Source organism: Furipterus horrens, unplaced genomic scaffold (assembly GCF_987537825.1).
Source record: "Furipterus horrens unplaced genomic scaffold, mFurHor1.1.pri manual_scaffold_6, whole genome shotgun sequence".
NCBI lineage: Eukaryota > Metazoa > Chordata > Mammalia > Chiroptera > Furipteridae > Furipterus > Furipterus horrens.
The window spans coordinates 84,736,259-84,755,063 of NW_028327176.1; the positions used below are offsets into that span (position 1 = coordinate 84,736,259).

The window sequence follows — 18,805 nt, forward strand, 5'->3', positions numbered from 1 at the left end:
TGGCCAGCTGGTGGAAAGCACAGTTACACATTTAAAAAAGTAGGGAGGGACACTTGGGGAGTGTTCTCGGTCCCAGACCAGACTGCGCAGCTCACGATTCCAGCACCAGGGAAAATAAAACCTCATTGCTTATGACCATGACAACAGTGGGGGTTGGGGCTGAAAAAGGAACTGTCGGTCTCTCGGCAGAGTCAGCTTGTTTAGAGGGTCCCCATGGTCCTAGAACACCCTCAAACCCACCCACTTGGGGAACCACAACCAGGGCAACAGCTAGAGAGGCACCAGTCCCATACAGGAAGTGGGAGAAGTGCCTGAAAAGGGGGCAGGTGCTGGGCAAGTGACATTGTTCCCTCTCAGTCCCCTCTCCGACATACAGCACCAGTGTGGTGAAACAGATCACCCCACACTGACCTAAGGCTCCGCCCCTTTAAACACAGCAGGTACAACAGCTCTACCTAAGACACAGGCAAACACAGGAGGATGTCAAGTTGAGGAGACTGAGAAGTATGGCCCAAAAGGGAGCAGATCAAGGCTCCAGTGGGAGAACTAAGCGACAAGGAGATAGCCAACTTAACAGATGTAGAGTTCAAAACACTGGTCATAATGGTGCTCACAGACTTAACAAACGTGTGAGTACGGCAAATGCATAAGGGAAGAAGTGAAGGCTATGCTAAATTTAATGAAGCTAAAGTCATACGAAACCAATGGTAAAGGTAAGGAAACCAGAGTTCAAGTCAATGATTTGGAACACAGGGAAGAAATAGTCAACCAATGCAGAATGAAGAAACAAGAATTCAAAAAAATAAGGAGAGGCTTGGGAACCTCTCAGATAACTTTAAACATACCACCATCTGAATCTTAGGGGTGCCAGAAGAAGAAGAGCAAGAAATGAAAACTTCCATGAAAAAATAATGAAGGAAAACTTCCCAAATTTGGCAAAGGAAATAGACATACAAGTCCAGGAAGCACAGAGTCCCAGACAAGATAGACCCAAAGAGGACCATATCAAGACACATCATAATTAAAATGCCAAAGGTTAAAGATAGAGAATCTTAAAAGAAGCAAGAAAAAGAAGAGACCTACCTACAAAGGAATTCCTATAAGACTGTCAGCTGATTTCTCAAAAGAAACTTTGCAAGCAAGAAGGGACTGACAAGAAGTATTCAATGTGATGAAAAGCAAGGACCTACAACCAAGACTACTCTATCCAGCAAAGGCTATCATTTAGAATGGAAGGGCAGGTACAGTGCTTCCCAGACAAGGAAAAGCTAAAGGAGTTCATCATTACCAAGCCCTTATTATATGAAATGTTAAAGGGACTTATTTAAGAAAAAGAAGATCAAAACTATGAACATTAAAATGACCATAAACTCACAACTATCAACAGACTATAAACAAACAAGCAAAAAAGCAAACAACCAGAATAGGTACAAAATCATAGATATGGGGATCATTTGGAGGGTTATCAGCTGCGTGGGGGAAGGGGGAGAAATGGAGAAATGGTGCAGGGATTAAACAGCATAATTGGTAGGTATTAAATAGACAGGGGGAAGTTAAAAATAATATAGGAAAGGGTGAAGCCAAAGAACTTATGCACCACCCATGGACATTAAGGGGGATGGGATTGCTGGAGGGAAGGAGGGGTACTGGGTGGAGGGGAGCAAAGGGAAAAGAAATTGGGACAACTGTAACAGCATAATCAATAAAATATACTTTAAGAAAATCAAGAAATAAAACATTTAAAAAAATCCTATTTCTGATTAAAAAAATAAAAAACCTAGTCATAGTAGCTATCAACATAATAGAGTCCCCTAACTTATGGAAGAAACAGGCCCATATATACTATATGCTTAATATACTATATTAAGAGATTAGGTATATTTATTTATTTTTAAAAAGATTTTATTTTTAGAGACAGGAGAAAGGAGGGAAACATCAATGTGAGAGAGAAACATCAATTGGACGCCCCTCTCATACCTCCAATGAGGGACCCGGCCAGTAACCCAGGTATGTGCCCTGACAAGGAATTCACCCAGTGACGCTCACTTTGCAGGACAGTACTCAATCCACTGAACCACACCAGCCAGGGAGTGGTTATGTATATTTAAAAGGCAGCAAAGTGTTTGGCAAAGTTCATGCTATTTCTACTATACTGAAGTTTTCCAAACTTAGGTATAACTTACCTGCAGAAAAATGCACAAAATAATCAACAAAGTTTCTCTTATTGAACTGAAATTCACATAACATAAAATTAAGCATTTCAAAGGGAACAATCCAGTGGCATTTAGTACATTCATAATGTGTGCAACCACCATCTCCAAAACATTTTTTTTTTTTGAATTTCAAGCAGAAAGATATTTAATAGAGTAACTGAAAGGCGTATAAAAGCATTGGAAAGGCCAAAACATTTTCATCTCCCCAAAATAAAATCCTGTACCCATTTCCCCCTGCTCGAGCCACTGCAAACATCAATCTACTCTTTATCTCTATGGATTTACCTATTCTGGGTTATAAGTGGAATCAGAAAATGTGACCTTTTGTATCTGGCTTCTTTCACTTAGCATAATGTTTTTAAAGGTTCAACCTCAAAGCATTGGTGGCATAAATCAGTAGTATTTCATGCCCTTTTATGGCTGAATAATAATCAATTGTATGGGTATGTCACAATTCGAAACACTTGTTTCCCTCTTTTGGCTTCTGTGAAAACTGTTCATATGAACATTTGTCTACTACTGTTTGTGAACATGTTTTAATTCTTTCAGGTGTATACCTACAAGTAGAATTGATGGGTCATTTGGCAGTTATGTTTAACTTTTTGAGAAACTATAAAACTGTTTATCACAATGGCTGAAGCATTCTACCTTCCTACCAAAAATGTATAAGGGTTCCAATTTCCAATCTCTCTATATCCTTGTAATCAAACCAACCTTTGAAACTTAAATTTAAAAAAACTTAGACGTAAGATGTTATATTTAAAAAATGCACTACACCATAAGGCACAGAATGAATATTTATTTATCATAGAGGTTAAGCCAAAGCTCTAATTTTATAAATACTGTAAAAGTAGGCCAGAAAAGTGCAGAGACCTGCTCAAAGTCAAAGATAAAGGATGCTTCTAACAAGATGGGGCCAGGAGAGAGGAAAATATTTTAGCAGCATTTTATAACTATACGCTCAAATTTACTCCAAGCATTCCTTCAAGTTCCTGACATTAAAACTGTTTCCACTATGTTCTGGAGGATAAACAAGAATCCCAATATGAAAAGGCTTCCAAATGGGAGGCCGGACAAGGAACTATAAGTACATCAGTCTAAAGATGAGAGCAACTTAAGATATCTGAGCATGAGATTAGCCAACTAAATGGTCACTTAAGAAAATCTACTCCCAATCTCCCTAGCTTTGTTTTCCCATAAGCCTTTTCAGCCCCACCCATGTTTCAAGACAAATCAGATCACTATACCCCAATCCTTTTAAAAACCTAAGTTCTTTCTCCCAAATATTTTCGAACTATTTTTTTGGTCTGGGAGGGAAATGGGTACTGGGATGGGTTATCAGGTGTATGACGTTTCCAAAGTGGAGAGAACAAAAGCCTCTGGCTTGGCTTCCTGCTTCAGCACTCCTGTCAGCAGGAACTCAGGTGAGAGGATGGGCAGCCCAACCCGAAGTGGCGTGTTGCATCGAAGGATGTCCTGGAGGCATGTGATCACAACTCTCTGAGGCTGGGGAAGACAGATAGCAAAGACAGAAAGTGAGGTGGAAAAGAACCCTAGAAATAGGTTTAGGATCCACTCATCAGTCTAAGTATCACTAAAACAATACCTCCTGATATGATGCCACATGAAGCATACTGCATTGTCTATGAAGTACTCTTGCCAGAAAAGTTGAACCAGAATTTATTCAACCTTTTAAAATTAACTATAATTTACAGGAAGTAGAGATGATAGAAGAATAAGATAAATGATACAACCAGGGAGCAAACAGTAAAGTCCAGACTGAGGAACATTCTAAAGGACAATAGATCTAGTTTCTATAGGGAGTCAATGGCATAAAAAAGGCTGTGTGGGTTGGGGGAATGCTCTGGAGCAGTGATTTTCACTCGGGTGTGCCGCAAGAATTTTAAAACATGCAATATTTGACTATTTAGTCAGGGGCACTGATCTCTTGTCCCTTAGACTGTCAAATACAAAAAATGACAACAGCCAACAACAATACCTGTTTGGTATGAATACCCTGTTGGACCATAAATATATGTCATATAATAGAAATGCATGTTATTGGTCACATCTTACTGGTTAATTCTTTATTTGTTAAAATATTTTATTTATTTATTTTTAGAGAGAGGGGAAGGGGAAGGGAGGGCCAAAAAAGGGGAGAAAAACGTTGGTGTGAGAGAGAAACATCAATTGGTTGCCTCTCACACACCCGCAACTGGGGACCAGGAATTGAACTGGTGACCTTTTGTTTCACAGGCTGGTGCTCAACCCACTGAGCCACACAAGCCAGGGTCTGACTGGTTAATTCTTGGTACCAGAAATCCTAATATGTAAGTACAGACACTTGATTTTTTTAAAAACTCCCTTTGGAGCAAAACAGGTAGGTAATTACTATTAGTATTATTGTAAATCAATTAAAAGTATACTTATTTTTTGTCAGATCAGCAAATAATATATTTTTTGGTGTGCCACAATATTTTAGTAGTTTATGTGTGCCATGAGATGAAAAAGGTTGAAAATCACTGTAAAAGAGAATTAAGAGCTACAAAGATTGTGGCAATACATAGAACTGGTTTGAACCCTGAACTGAATTATAAAAAGACATTTTCAGACAACTGGAGAAACCTGATTAATGGAGTATGAGAAAATGACTGAGAAACTATTAATTTTGTTATGGATCAATAATGGCATTGTGATGATAAGGAAATGTACATATTTGCCCTGGCTGGTGTGGCTTAGTTAGATGAATTCACGCCTGCAAACCGAAAAGGTGGCCAGCTCGATTCCTAGTCAGGAAACAAGCCTGGGTTGTAGGCCAGGTCCCTGGCTGGGAGTGTGTGAGAGGCAACTGATCGATGTTTCTTTTCCCTCTTTTCCCTTCTCTTTAAAAAATAAAATAAAATAAACTTATCATACTAAAAAAATATATGTTTTTCAGAGACATGTACTTTAAGTATGTAAGCAGAAATATGTTTGCAGTTTTCTTTAAAATACTTCAGTAAAGAAAATGAAAAAAAAAAAAAAAAGGGATAGAGCAAATGTACCAACATCTAAATAAACCTGAGTGATTGGTATATGGAGGCTCACATTATTCTCTCCCCTTTTGTGCACATTTAAAATTCTTTGAAGTACAAAATAAAGTAAGTCTAATTGGTATCAGCAGAGCCCCTCCCTCATTCCTATTGCTTTCTGTACCATCCTTCCCAAACCCTCTCCCTAGATCTAGAATACTCCCCACCCACTCATACCTTGTAGGACCGGGGCATGCTGGGTAGGACAGTGCCTCCACAGCAGCTGATGATCTCTGCCATCTGAGGTGGAGGTGGCTGGACTCCAGGGGTCACATGAATTTCATAGCCCTAAGAGGAAAAAAATGGTGGAGCCAGTGGAAAGCACACCAAAAAGCCGTGCACTGCTGGGGAGAAGACAGTCTCTCACCTCTAGCAGCCTTCGCTCACGAGCCCGGCTCAGGGAGTCACGGAGGCTGAAGCCAAAGTTCTTTTCCTGCTCAGAATCAGTCACCACATATTCATCCGTTGGCAAGAAGCAACCAGCCTTGTGGGACTAAGGACAGTAGCAGTCAGTATCAAAGCCAAGGCCAACCTGTCACTCAGTCCTGCTGCCTAGCATTTACAGGGAGCTCACAAAGTGTTTCTGAATGAAGTCTTCTACTTCACTCACCCTTGTGTTCTTGTATTCCCTTCCTCATACCACTTACTAGACTGCTATGTGAGAAGTCTTATACGGTCATTTGCTCTATTGGTCTGTCATCTCTTAGCCTCTCACCTGGTGCAGCCAGTCCAGGGAGAGGATAGGGATTCCGCGCCCCAGGGCACACAGGAACTTGACTGTCCGGCAGATTCGATCAGTCACCAGGTGGGAAGCCTCTGCTACGGAGCTGGCCAGACTTCCCCCCAGGGCTAGCACTGCCTGCTCTCCACGGGCATCTACTACTCCTGTGAACAGCACCTGTGGAGGGGATTGGCTTAAATTGGTCACAGCAACCCACACATCAGTGCCTATTCCCAAATCCCCCAGGTCTCCTCCCATCCCCCCACATCTGCTCCCATGAAGCCCCAGGCCTCTTCTCTCCTACTTTGGGGGCTGTGGACTCATGTTTAGGTTTGGTCCGACGGAGGTTGCGGCCTGGCACTCCCTTAGGCTCTTCCTCAGCCTGGTCTTTCTTTCTTCTGCCTGGTCCTGGAATCACTTCATCCTGGGATTGAGAAGGATCTTTGTGAGGCTTTCTGAGCCACCAAGCCTTTTCCCAGCTCCATGGCCCCAGTCCTCTCCTCACCTCTTCTTTCTCTGGCTTCTCTGTGGGGTCTTCCCCTTCCTTGAAGAACACTGTCTTCTGGGGGACTTCTCCTCTCTGGAGCCGTTTTTGAAGTGGGGCTGAATCCACAGTACTAGAAGGCCTCTTGCGGTTTTGAAAGGCCTTAAACTGGGTCTCTGGAGCAAACTCATATCTACCTGCTGACTCTACCTTTTGAATCTGGGAAACATGAGTGGGTGCCTCAGGTAGCTGGGCAAAGGCAGGCTCAGGAATGGCCCTAAGGGACTTGGCTGCTCTCACTGCTCCTCGCCTTTGATTCCTTGAGAATGGAGAGTTAGGTTCAATGGGTGCAGAACAGGGTTCAGAAACCATGGGAGTTGTGAGAGATCCATGCTTCCTAGTGGCCCTTGGTCTCCTGCCACATTTGGCTTGAGGGATGGGCTCAGGGGAAATAGGCTGGTCTATAGGGACAGAAGACTGAAATTCAGGAGTGGTAGGAACTGGCACAGCACTTCTTGTAGACCTCAGTGTCCTCCTACAACTACCCTGAGCTATGGCCTTGGGGGTGACAGGCTGGTCTGTAGGCATGGGAGGTTCAAGGTCAAGGGCTGTGGGTTCAGTTGTTTGGTGGGTCTTGACAGAGGACCTACGTGTCCTGCCCCGAGTGGCCCGAGATGTGGGCTCGGGGGGGACAGGCTGCTCTTTGGAGGTGGAAGGCTGGAGCTCAGGAGCTGTGGGGACATTTGGTTCAGGGGTTCTGACAGAGGACCTACGTGTCCTGCCCCGAGTGGCCCGAGACGTAGGCTCGGCGGTGACAGGCTGCTCTTTGGAGGTGGAAGGCTGGAGCTCAGGGGCTGTGGGGACATTTGGTTCAGGGGTCCTGACAGAGGACCTACGTGTCCTGCCCCAAGTGGCCCGAGACGTGGGCTCGGGGGGGACAGGCTGCTCTTTGGAGGTGAAAGGCTGGAGCTCAGGGGCTGTGGGGACAATTGGTTCAGGGGTCCTGACAGAGGACCTACGTGTCCTGCCCCGAGTGGCCCGAGACGTGGGCTCGGGGGGGACAGGCTGCTCTTTGGAGGTGGAAGGCTGGAGCTCAGGGGCTGTGGGGACAATTGGTTCAGGGGTCCTGACAGAGGACCTACGTGTCCTGCCCCGAGTGGCCCGAGACGTGGGCTCGGGGGGGACAGGCTGCTCTTTGGAGGTGGAAGGCTGGAGCTCAGGGGCTGTGGGGACAATTGGTTCAGGGGTCCTGACAGAGGACCTACGTGTCCTGCCCCGAGTGGCCTGAGACGTGGGCTCGGGGGGGACAGGCTGCTCTTTGGAGGTGGAAGGCTGGAGCTCAGGGGCTGTGGGGACAATTGGTTCAGGGGTCTTGACAGAGGACCTACGTGTCCTGCCCCGAGTGGCCTGAGATGTGGGCTCAGGGATGAGAGGCTGGTCTTTGAAGGTAGAAGGGTGGGACTCCAAGGCTATAGAAGAAACTGGAGGTGTTATCCTGGAGCACCCCCGGGGCCTGACTTTGGGTTTTGCACAAAGAAGGTCCAACTCTGAAGACAAGGTATTCTCCAGAACTTTCTGACTCTCATTTTGCCTGGTTCTGGGGATGGGTGGCTCTAAACAAGGTGTAGAGAGAGCAAAGAGGGGCTGAGGAGCAGGATGTTTTTGGCTCTGACAGATGACGGGGTTTTGGACTGGGGCTGAAGCTTCAGGTACTGTCAGAGACAGACAAGCACCTAGGGATTCTGGATCACCCTGGGGAGAAACAGAAGCAAGTGAGAGAACAAGAGGCAGAGGGAAGAGAGGTAGGGACTGGACACTGTCCTTGATACTTGTTACAGTGAGGGTATGCTCAGTGGCATTTATCTTTCTGTCTCAGACCATCTTCCATTAGTCTGGGAACTTCCCAGGGAGGAAGTGGTCTTCTTTACCATGGACCACTTCCATAAGGCCACTACAGTATTGTCAGTATACGGATGATGGATGGTGGGGAAAAGAGGTAAGGGACATGAAGAAAAGGATGTTCTTTCTGAGTCAAGTTGAGGGAGACAGAATTGGGAAACATATATGGAAAATAACAGGAGCCAAAGTAAAGAGAGAAGCTAACTAAGGAGTGGTGAAAATGACAACAATGGAGAAGCTGGGGAAGAGCAGATGAAAGCAAAGTGGAAGGGAGGTAGAAAAAGCAGCTCTCACCCTAGAAACCTTCTCAGCAGGTGGCATCTTGCAATTCAAGTGGCCTAGACAGAAAGTATAGACAAGTGTGGTTGAGCTCAAAGCAGAGTTAATTAGAGGTTATTACAAGGGCTGTGTAACACCTTTGGTCCCCCTATGCCTTCACTTACCTCTCTGCCACCTCCTGGAGCTCACTGGGGCTCCCCTTCTTCCACCTGACTGGCTCCCAGAAGCTCTCAGGGCTGGAGAGAGTCCCAAAAGGTCCCCTACCTTTCCTTCAGGCTCCAGTGTTGGGCTGGAGGCCTGCCCTTTCTGGTCCCAGCTCCCTCTCTTTGTCCCTAGTCTCTGTGCACCTCCCTCCGGTACTACTTTGGGTATGCTGACCTCTAACCCACCTGGCTCACACTTTCTCTCTAGTGCTGGTTTCTCTGCTTCTCTCTCAAATACTTCTCTTGCAAGAGTCTGCTTTACTGTCTCTTGTAGATCCTTGGGTGTCTCAATTTCTTCCTTCAAACTCTCCATATCCCTTTCCATACTTGCATTTTTCACCATTTTATTGGATTCTTGTCTCTGAGTGTCTCTAACTAACACCTGTTTTTGTTCTCTGTCCTTCATCACCCTGGTTAATTCTTCCTCTCCCATTACATTTTCTCTCGATCCTTCTGGTGACAGCTTTTTTGTTTCCCCCCTTAATGGCCCTCTCTCCAGGGTCGCCCTCTCTGCTGATTTTCTTGGTATACCTATGCCTTTCTCCATAGTCTGCATCCCTCTGCCTTGAATCCCCAATGACTCTGAGTAAAGTGGGCATTCTTGATGTTGGTCTTGAGGTGTTGCCCTAGGTGAAAAGAGGTGGGCAATGGGCTGGGTATCTGAGGCCTCAGACTCTCTCAGACAGAATGGCTGTGTAGCCAAGACCTCCCATGGTTCATCCAGGGTACCTGGAAGTAAAGTCAGAGGGAGAGAGAGAAAGGGAGGTTGAGAAGGTTAACAAGTTGAGAAAGGATTAGGATACATTCATGAACAATAAATCTATATGAGTTATTAAAGAAAAGCTGGGAATAAGGATGACAGTTGTAACATTTAATGTTTGTCTCAAAAAGTAAGGCCACATCTTCATATATAAGTGCTCACAGCAGCCTCTTAAAAATAAGGCTAGACAAGTTGCTCTATGGGTCTAAATTAACATGATTTTTTTTCTAATAAGATGGAGAAATATCAGCAAAATAACGAATATGAAAGAAACATGTAAAGAGAAAAACAATGACGCAAAGTTAGGGCCATAGAGGAGGGGAGTTTCTTACACCTGGGGCCTGAAAGCTGCCATAGGAAGCGCCAGGCTCCTGGGTTAAAGAAAAAAGGAAGTTTTTGGTGGGGTTCACCCTCCATGCTCTGGGCTGCTGCTCAAGGAACGCAAAGAACGATGGCCTGAGCACAGCTCCTCCAGAGAACTCCAGGGACCCATTCTCAGTCCCCTGACCTGCCTGCCTGTGCCAGCTTCCACACCCTTCAGGGACCACCAGTCTAATCTCTCAACTCCTGCTCATGTACCAGTATCACCACAACAGATGTCCTCACCATCCACAGTCTGATCCTCTTTCTCCACAAAGCACTGGGTAGCTTGTAGGTCCAGGTTTTCAAAATCTGGTGGAGGAGGAATACAGGATAATAAAAAATCACATCTGACCCATAACACCTGCCATTTACGACAACATGGATGGAACTAGAGGGAATTATGCTTAGTGAAATAAGTCAGGCAATGAAAAAAACCCCATATGATAGCACCTGATACAGGAGACTAATGAATAACACAAATAAATGAACAAAATTGAACAAGAAACAGAATAACAGTTATCAGGGTGGTGGTGGGGGGAGCAAAGGGGGTATGTAGGGGAAGGGTTTAGTAAAGGAACTAGTATAAATAACCCATGGACATGGACAACGGAGTGAGGAATGACTGTGGGAGAAGGGGTGGGCTGGGTGCGGTGGCGAGCAATGGGGGAAAAATGGGACAACTGTAATAGAAAAACAATAAAATTAAAAAAGAATCACCAATTCAGTTCCCAGTCAGGGCACATGCCTGGGTAGCAGGCCAAGTCACCACTTGGGGGCGTGCGAGAGGCAACTGATTGATATATCTCTCGCATATCGATGTTTCTCTCACTCTCTCCCTCCCTTCCTCTCTCTAAAAATAAATCAATAAAATCCTTAAAAAAAAAAAAACCCAAAAAACTAAGCAAGCAACTAGATGAGGAACAGAATAATAGATATGGAGACCTATATGGAGGGTTATCAGCAGGAGAAGGAAGGGGGGGCAATGTGGAGAAAAGGCACAGGGATTAAGAAGCATAATTGATAGATACAAAATAAGACAGGGGGATAAGAATAGTAAAGGAAATGGATAAACTAAAGAACTTACACGCATGACCCATGGACATGAACTAAGGGGGTTGGTTGCTGGAGAGAAGGGGGGGTACCAAAAGGAGGGGGACAAAGGGAAAAAAATTGAGACAACTGTAATAGCATAATCAATAAAATATACTTTTAAAAAATTCAGCACTCTTTGGGCCACTGACCCCGTGTCCATCCCCACTATTTGGCCTGGGCAAAGCCACCAACTCCGCCATTGTAATGAGGGAATTGTACACACTGTTTCTGTCAAGTGAAATCCTTCAGATATTTGGGGGCTTTTCAAATATGCATGCCCTTGATGGACTGGCAGTTTCGTGAGTGCTCTTATAGTGTGAACATGGAGAGTTGAACCTCTTGGTTTGCATGATTTTGTGGGGTTTTCTGGGTCATGTAAATAGTAAACCACTTTTCAGAAGTCGCTTCTGGCTTCTTTCAGGAAGATTCTACTCCACATTCTTATTTTAATACCACAATGTGATGGTATTAGGAGGTAAGGCACTTGGGAAGTGATTAGGTCCTCAGGGTGGAACTGTCATGAATGGGATAAATGCCCTTATAAAAGAGACCCCAAAGAGCACCCTTGTGCCCTTCTGGCATTTAAGGACACAGTGAGAAGAAGCCACCTATGAACAAGGAAGTGAGCCCTCACCAGATAATGAATCTGCTGGTGCCTTGATCTTGCACTTTCCAGCCTTTATAACTGTGAGACATAAATGTTTATTGTTTATAAGCCATCCACTCTGTGGTATTGTTATAGTAGCTTGAATGGACTAAGTCACCCTATACGCTTTCTTTATCTTAGGGGCCAAGGGAAAAGGGCAGGCCAGCACTTACCATCGTGGTTGTCTCCAGAGTCCTTGGACTTGTCCACATGCGGTTCTCTCCCACTTTCTCTGGGGGGCTGGGCTCCCTTTCTCTGTGGCAGGGTGGGTTCTCCTGGAGTAACTGTGTCTACCAAGAGACTCATTAGGTTCTCCCTTGAGACAAGATGGTTCTGCTCCACTTGTGCTATGGGTGGCCCACCCCGGGCTCCCACCTCAAGAGTTCTCTCCTGCTGAAGAATAGGTACAGCCCACTCTGTCCCAGTATTCCCTTCTGCTGGAAGCTGGCTCTTTCTTACATCAGCATCTGTTTCAAAGTCCCCACCTGGAGGAGACTGGGCTTCCTCTGGATGCAACACAGGTAGTTTTGCTAAACCCCCTCCTGCTTCCACATTTGTTTGATTTGTCCATGCCACAGGCACCTGATGCTTCTTCAGAAATACAACAGCTGGCCCCAAGGGGACAGTCTCTTCCATTTGTGTGCTGATGCCTACTGCAGCAAAGGCTTGGCTTCTCTCTAGGTGGACTCCAGGTGAACTCTTATCTTCTTCCATTTCTATATCACTGTCCCTGAAAGGAGGTTGTTTTTTTTCTGAATGTGCTTTGTATGTGTGACCCTTGGGGACATATTCTCTCTTTCCCTCTAGGGACGTGTACTCCTCCACATCTGTGTCACTGTCTCTGCCAGAAGAGGTTTGGCTTTGCTCAAGCAAAGCCAGAGGTTGGCCTCTGTCCTCTTCCATATCTGTATCTCTGTCCCACATAGCAGCTTGGCTTTCTTTCAGACACGCCAAAGTGAGTGCTGCTGACACTTCTTCCTCGTCATCTGTATTGCTGCTGATCACCATGGAGGTTTGACTGTGCTCCAGAGGGACTGTGAGTGGGGCCTCGGTCTCCAGATCTGTGTCACTACCACCCAGGCTCTCTTGAAGATGTGCCAGGTCAGGTTCCCCAGGACTCTCCATACTAACTCCATTGAAGATTTGCCTCTTCTTCACAGGAACTACAGCTGGGGTAGCGGGAATCCCCTCTTCTTCCACATCAGTATCACTGTCTATGAAGGCAGAAGGCTGGGCCCTATCAAGATGAACCTCAGCTGGCCTTCCTGGAGCCCTGCTCTCATCATCCACATCTGTCTCACTGTTCTCCCTAGCAGATTGGCTCCTCTTAATAATCACCCCAGCTGGAACCACCCCATTGCCTGTATCCTTCTTGGTTCTTGTATCATTCTTCCTCTCCTTCCCAAAATATTGATCCTTTTCACACTGGATTTCAGTTGTGACAGCTTTAGGCTGCTCTGTCTCTGCAGTGGCATCTCTTGTGGCAGCTGAGCAGGCCTCCTCCCCTGCTGCTGGTTGTGAACTTTCTTCCTCATCTCTGTCATTGTCCAAGTTGAAGGCACGAGATGGCCCAGGGCCATCTGGGGTAGAAGGTGGTCCCTCTTCATCACTATGAAGGGAAAAGAAGAGAGAGTTTATAGAATCTATTTCCTATGAAGGGATACCTGACTCAGCTGTGAGCTCCTTGAAAGCAGAGACAAGGTAGTATTTGTTTTTCTATCTCCAGCAATTAGTTCTCCACTTGGCACATCAGAGGTGCTCGATAAAAATTCAGCTAGTAAAAGTGTATATGTAGTTTCCCAGCTCTCACTTCCATGATAATTATCTCTCTTAGAGGTTTATCCTTCAGTCCTGGGTTCCTCCTCTTTCTGAAGACTTACCTGTCTGTCCCTTTAGCAATTACCTTTCTGGAATGACTGTCGCCAAAAGGAAGGATGTGGACCTTGGTTCTTTCACCATGCACCCTTCAGAAAGAGGATCTGCCAAGAGTAGAAAGGAGTAAGTTGACAGTTTTACATTCACCATCCCAGTATCCTTGCCCACTCTCCCAATACATACACTTACCTACTTCCTCTTCTGAGTCCTCAGCCAATAGGATCCCCCAGGGTTGAGCTCCTCCCTGTACCCTGGGTGTCTCCTCTACAGTTAGGGGGCCCCGGGAGACAAAGGGCAGGGAGACATCCAGGCGATGGTACTGACAGGGCAAGTCAGCAAAGACAACCAACTCCTGGTCTCTCAGACGATGACTCACCCCAGGGCTCAGGAACTTAGGAGGCCTCAGGATTTGTGTACCATTGAGACTCCCACAATCCCAGAGAAGAGGTGCCTTGTTCCATGCCAAGATTTCAATCACTGCATGTTGTTTGGAGATGGATGGAAAGGGCAGGGCCACAGAGCAATCAGGATTTCGGCCTATCACATTCTTCCCAAGGTAGAGTGGAAAATCTAAAAATTAGAGAGGCAGATAGGTTCCAAGGCCACATTCCTGGCCTGTTATTGGGAAAATTTCTGGTTAAGTACCTGACTACTCACTCAATATCCCCACATACATTAGAAAAATAAAAGGCCCTAGGACATCTAAATAATGAAGAATATATGTGATGCATTATTCATAGTCAACACCCACCCATCCATACTAGGTTTTTTTCTATTGTTATAAAATATACACAAAATATAGCATTTTAACCATTTTTAAGTGTACAGTAAAACCACCCTCAGTAAGTACAGAGCCCTTGCCTGGAACAACCAAGTCTATCAGCCCTCTCTTCTCTATTTCCAGTAAAGTTTGTTCAGATCCTTGTGAAACATATACAAGCTTCTTACAACCCTCCAACTACCTCCCCACAATAATTAGAGGCCTATAGCAGTACTTCAGCATCCATACCCCCTGACCTTTTTCTGGTCCATTGACACTACTGAAGATACGCAGTCGCCCTAAAGGCTCCAAGCTACACTCCAAGGAGTCACTGGTTCTCTCTGTCTCCTCCTCTTCTTCTATTTCCCAGTTAATAGCCTGCGTGTCCTCCATGATCTGGGAAGGAAAGACACATTACCATCATCTCTTAACATTGGTTCACTCACAGTCTCAGAGAGGAGACTCAAAACTGGGGGTAAACCTGGATAGTTACAGAGTTTGATGCTTCTCTTTATGCCAAACATTCTGTTGTTAACCTTCTAAAGCACTGAAAAAATATTTTTGACCATGACACAGAATAAAAAATATCATAAGGTTCCAAGGTTAAAAGTAGATGTTCCTCAACTTACAATGTAGTTATATCCCAATAAATCTGTAAGTTGAAAATGCACTTAATACACCTAAACTTCCGAACATCATAGCTTAGCCTAGCCTACGTTCAACATGCTCAGAACACTGACATTAGCCTATAGTTGAGCAAAATCATCTAACACAGAGCCTATTTTATAATAAAGGGTTAAATATCTCATGTAATTTATTTGTATACCAATTATGCAATACTGTAAAGTCAAAAAATTATAGCTTGGAGAACATCTGTATATAAAAACATATTTACATAGACATTTTGAGAAACAATGCTTACCCTTACTATATATGATAGTTTTGTTTTGTTTTTCTATTTTTTATTTTTACGTGCCGGTTTCCAAAACACTAAATTGATTTCAATATCCACTATTGGGTTGCAACTCATAGTTTGAAAAACACCATTTTAATGGGAGGTAACTTTTGCCAAGCATCACCTATGTGCTGGGCATTGTGTTATGTGTCAGGTATAGTAGGCATATGAAGCAGGCATTTAGGAAACTAAGGCTAATATTAAATTATTTGCTCTGGGTAACATAGCAGTAAATGTAAAAAGTAGGAATAAACGTGCTTCTGGCTTCAAAGTCCATGCTTTTTACACTTTACCAGACCATCTCAATGTGATCAGAATAAATCGACTCATTTAATCATTTGAAGAACACTGTAAAGTATCATTATGTTTTATTTCTTTGATAAAGAAACTGCAACAAAGATAGGTTAAGGAACTTGCTCAAGATCACCCAGATGTCTCTCCTCTGTTTAATATTTTTTGATGGCTTTCCATGCCCACAGAATAAAATCTAAACTCCTTAGCAAGAGTCAACACGATCTGAACCTGGTGTCTTGCAATGGATTCCTTGCCCCCTTCCCCCCAAAAGTCGCATGGGGCTTCTTCCCAATCTCTGAACACACTGTCTCCATTGCCCCACAACTGTATGCCTTAGGCCAGCTCCTTGGCCCTTGGCTCCTAGTTTTCTGGCCCAACTCCTACCTATCCTTTCCCACTGAGTTCAAATGTTACATCCTCAGCAAAGCCTTTCCTGGAGCCTTCCCTGCTTTCTGGTGTTCCTAATGTATTCATTCACCGTGGTCAATGGACTTGTACCTATCCTGACACTTCTCACCACATTTTAACCATTTCTGCCTTCACACACCCCCTCGAGAATTGGGCCAGCAGAACTGTGTCTTTTCCTCATGTCCCTCATGTTCGCTCAGCAGTAGTTATTCCGCACCTGGTACCGTTCTAAGTATTAGATACAGTCATGAACCAAACATAAAATTAACTCTGCCCTCCTGGAGGTTACACCACCAAGTCTACTGATGAAAGAACCAATGGAAGTAGATGAAAACTCTTAATGGCAAGAGTGGGATTCACTTAGAAAGATGCCACCCTAGGGAGAAAGCGTTGACAGGGAAAGTAGGACGCCTCCAATGAATGCAGTTAGTGCTAACTCTGTCCTTGTGACTGGTGAGCTCCGCGGGTGCCCAAGACTCTTAGTTCCAACTAATAATAGGCCACCACCTTTGATCCCCAACATGGTGGGTGCCCTCCGGGCCCAACGGTCTCCCAAGTGTCCTAATACCTAAACCCGGGGCGGGGCGTCAAGTACGAACGGGTATTTTAATCCGAAAAGCAGCTTCCAAGTCTCCTCCGCCCAGTGGCACTCAATGCACACCCCTCTGGCCCTCCAGAGAAACAAGATGGCATCCCGGGCGCGCGCCACCCAGAACTCACCTACTTTGAGCCTCCGTGCGCGCCACCAGTAACGGCCGGGACCGGTGGCGCGCGCGCTCCAGCCTGGGTGGAGCTGACTCGCTGATTGGGTCCAGCCACTGTCTTTCACAGCTCCGCGGCAAGCCGATTGACGAAGCCTCCAGTGAGGAGGCACAGACAACGCTCCGTCCCCGCCCCGCTTTCCACACCTTAAAGGGCCGGCTCTTCCGGTGCCTGAGACCGAATACGAGAGGGGGGCGGTCCTCGTGAGTGTGCACAATAGTGCAACTCAATTGGACGGCTCCAAGGATCCATCCACGACTCCCCGCCCACTTCCCGCGCAGATAGCCAATCCGGGAACACAGAGTCTCGCTGCTGGCGGCGCCTAGAGAGGCTTACCATAGTCGTCATCCGCTGCTTCTGAGCAGAGCGTCTTTCCTAGGTCTTCCCAGACATGGTGGGTGCTGACTCATGGGGTTGAAAACGATTTGCGGGTTGCTGTCGTGGCCGGAGGCTGCATTTTGGAGAACAGCCTGCAGGCGTGGCGTTTGAGGACTCCTCACTGCAGTTGAAGTTCATTTCCTTTTGATTTGCTTGCCATGTCATTTCCTCCCTGAGAAAACAGCCCCGATGGACATTTTGAGATTGTTTTCCTAAAGCAAAGCTCTTTATGCCAACAGAGAAATCAAGACAATCCAATAGGTAGAAGGGTTTTGGGGTTATTGAAGCTCTGCCAAGTTAAATGCTAGGTTCGGTAGAGATATTAAAACAAGTCCTTTGATTCTAAATTCCACTGCCACAAAAATAACTTGCATTGTGATTATGCCCTAAAACAAAACAAAACAAAAAATCCTTTTTAAGTGGGTAGAAGTCTTCTTACACAACTTAAATGTTCTTTTATCTGTAAGATGACTGAGATGTATATTGAGTCTAAAGTGAACAATGACCATGCTATGTCCTGTTATAGTGCTTACCACACTATTGTTCATACTTTTCACCAAATTGCAAGGTCGTGGAGACCAGGGAGCTAATTTATAATCATTTTGTATCCCCAGCTCCTCGTTTGCGGGTCACTTAGAATCTATCAATGAGTTAATCTCAGAAAAAGCATGCTACTTTTATTTGAGCCCATCCAACGTTCTCCCATGGATATCACTTCCCCCCATTTAAAAATTAAATCCTGAGGGTCTTGAAAGGTTGCAATTGCCAGCCACTAAGTCTGTGAAATCAGCGAACTGAAAAACTGCTGACTATCCAAGTGTCTAAAGGTAGGCTGGAAAGAATGAAATTTTAGGAGGCATCTCATCCTATAGTTCTCTATTTGACAAAACCACAGATTCAACGCTGCTCTAAGGCCCAGATCTCCCACAGGGACCAAGATCTGTGGCTTCACAAATCCCTGATTATCAGCCTCTCTAAACCTTTCTATTTATTCTTTGAACATACCCCCGAGACAATTACATCTCTGTCCTGCAAAGCCCTTGTTGTAATTTTGTTTCGCTTTAAAATATTACCATTAGAAAACTCTCATGGAAATAGCAGGAAGGCAATCCCCTCCTTCTTCCTGAGGTATCTGGGGGAGCGGCAGGTTAGTGTTCATGCCTTCCGACACCGAGGGGCCAGTTGTTATATACAGAGCTGGGTGCCGCGTTTCTCTCGTTTCACCTCAGTTTTCGCTGAGCTAAGCAATCCAGTCTTTCCTAAGAGCTACCGCAGCGGGGAGCTTTCAGGGCGTGGCCATCCCACCTTCCAACGCCTGGCACCCTAGGGTTCCCAATTCCTGTAGCCCCGAAAACAACTCCCTTTTTGCATTAAAAAACAAACAAACTCAGGCTTAGAGGAAAGTTATCTTGGGCAAGGTCATTTTTCAAGAAACACCGAAAAACCAAAACCCCCAAACCCAGCATCCCTTCATTTTTTTACAGCGTGGACAATGGGGGACTACGACTCCCAGATAGGACTGCGCTAGCGCACCCGAAGAGAGACCAATGGACGTCGGCTACCTGACCGGCGTCGACTAATCAGGGCCAATCTCACGGAGGCTTTGTCTCTGAGAGCCGCGCGGGCCGGACTCCCGCCTCCC

At 45.3% G+C, this 18,805-nt stretch overlaps 1 protein-coding gene across 1 annotated transcript; it reads right to left on the reverse strand.

The window, feature by feature from the left end:
- Window positions 1-2,992: 2,992 nt before the first annotated feature.
- MDC1 (mediator of DNA damage checkpoint 1) lies at window positions 2,993-16,930 on the reverse strand. The gene is made up of 14 exons (XM_090282036.1): window positions 16,744-16,930; window positions 14,624-14,762; window positions 13,796-14,176; window positions 13,635-13,710; window positions 11,905-13,340; window positions 10,237-10,302; window positions 8,832-9,599; window positions 8,683-8,726; window positions 6,511-8,241; window positions 6,310-6,429; window positions 6,000-6,182; window positions 5,652-5,777; window positions 5,462-5,572; window positions 2,993-3,719 (listed from the first exon to the last, which is right to left on the reverse strand). The coding sequence occupies exons 2-14, from the start codon at window positions 14,757-14,759 to the stop codon at window positions 3,552-3,554; spliced, it is 5,346 nt and encodes a 1,781-aa protein (XP_090138162.1). The 5' UTR covers window positions 14,760-14,762; window positions 16,744-16,930; the 3' UTR covers window positions 2,993-3,551.
- Between the last annotated feature and the right edge of the window lie 1,875 nt (window positions 16,931-18,805).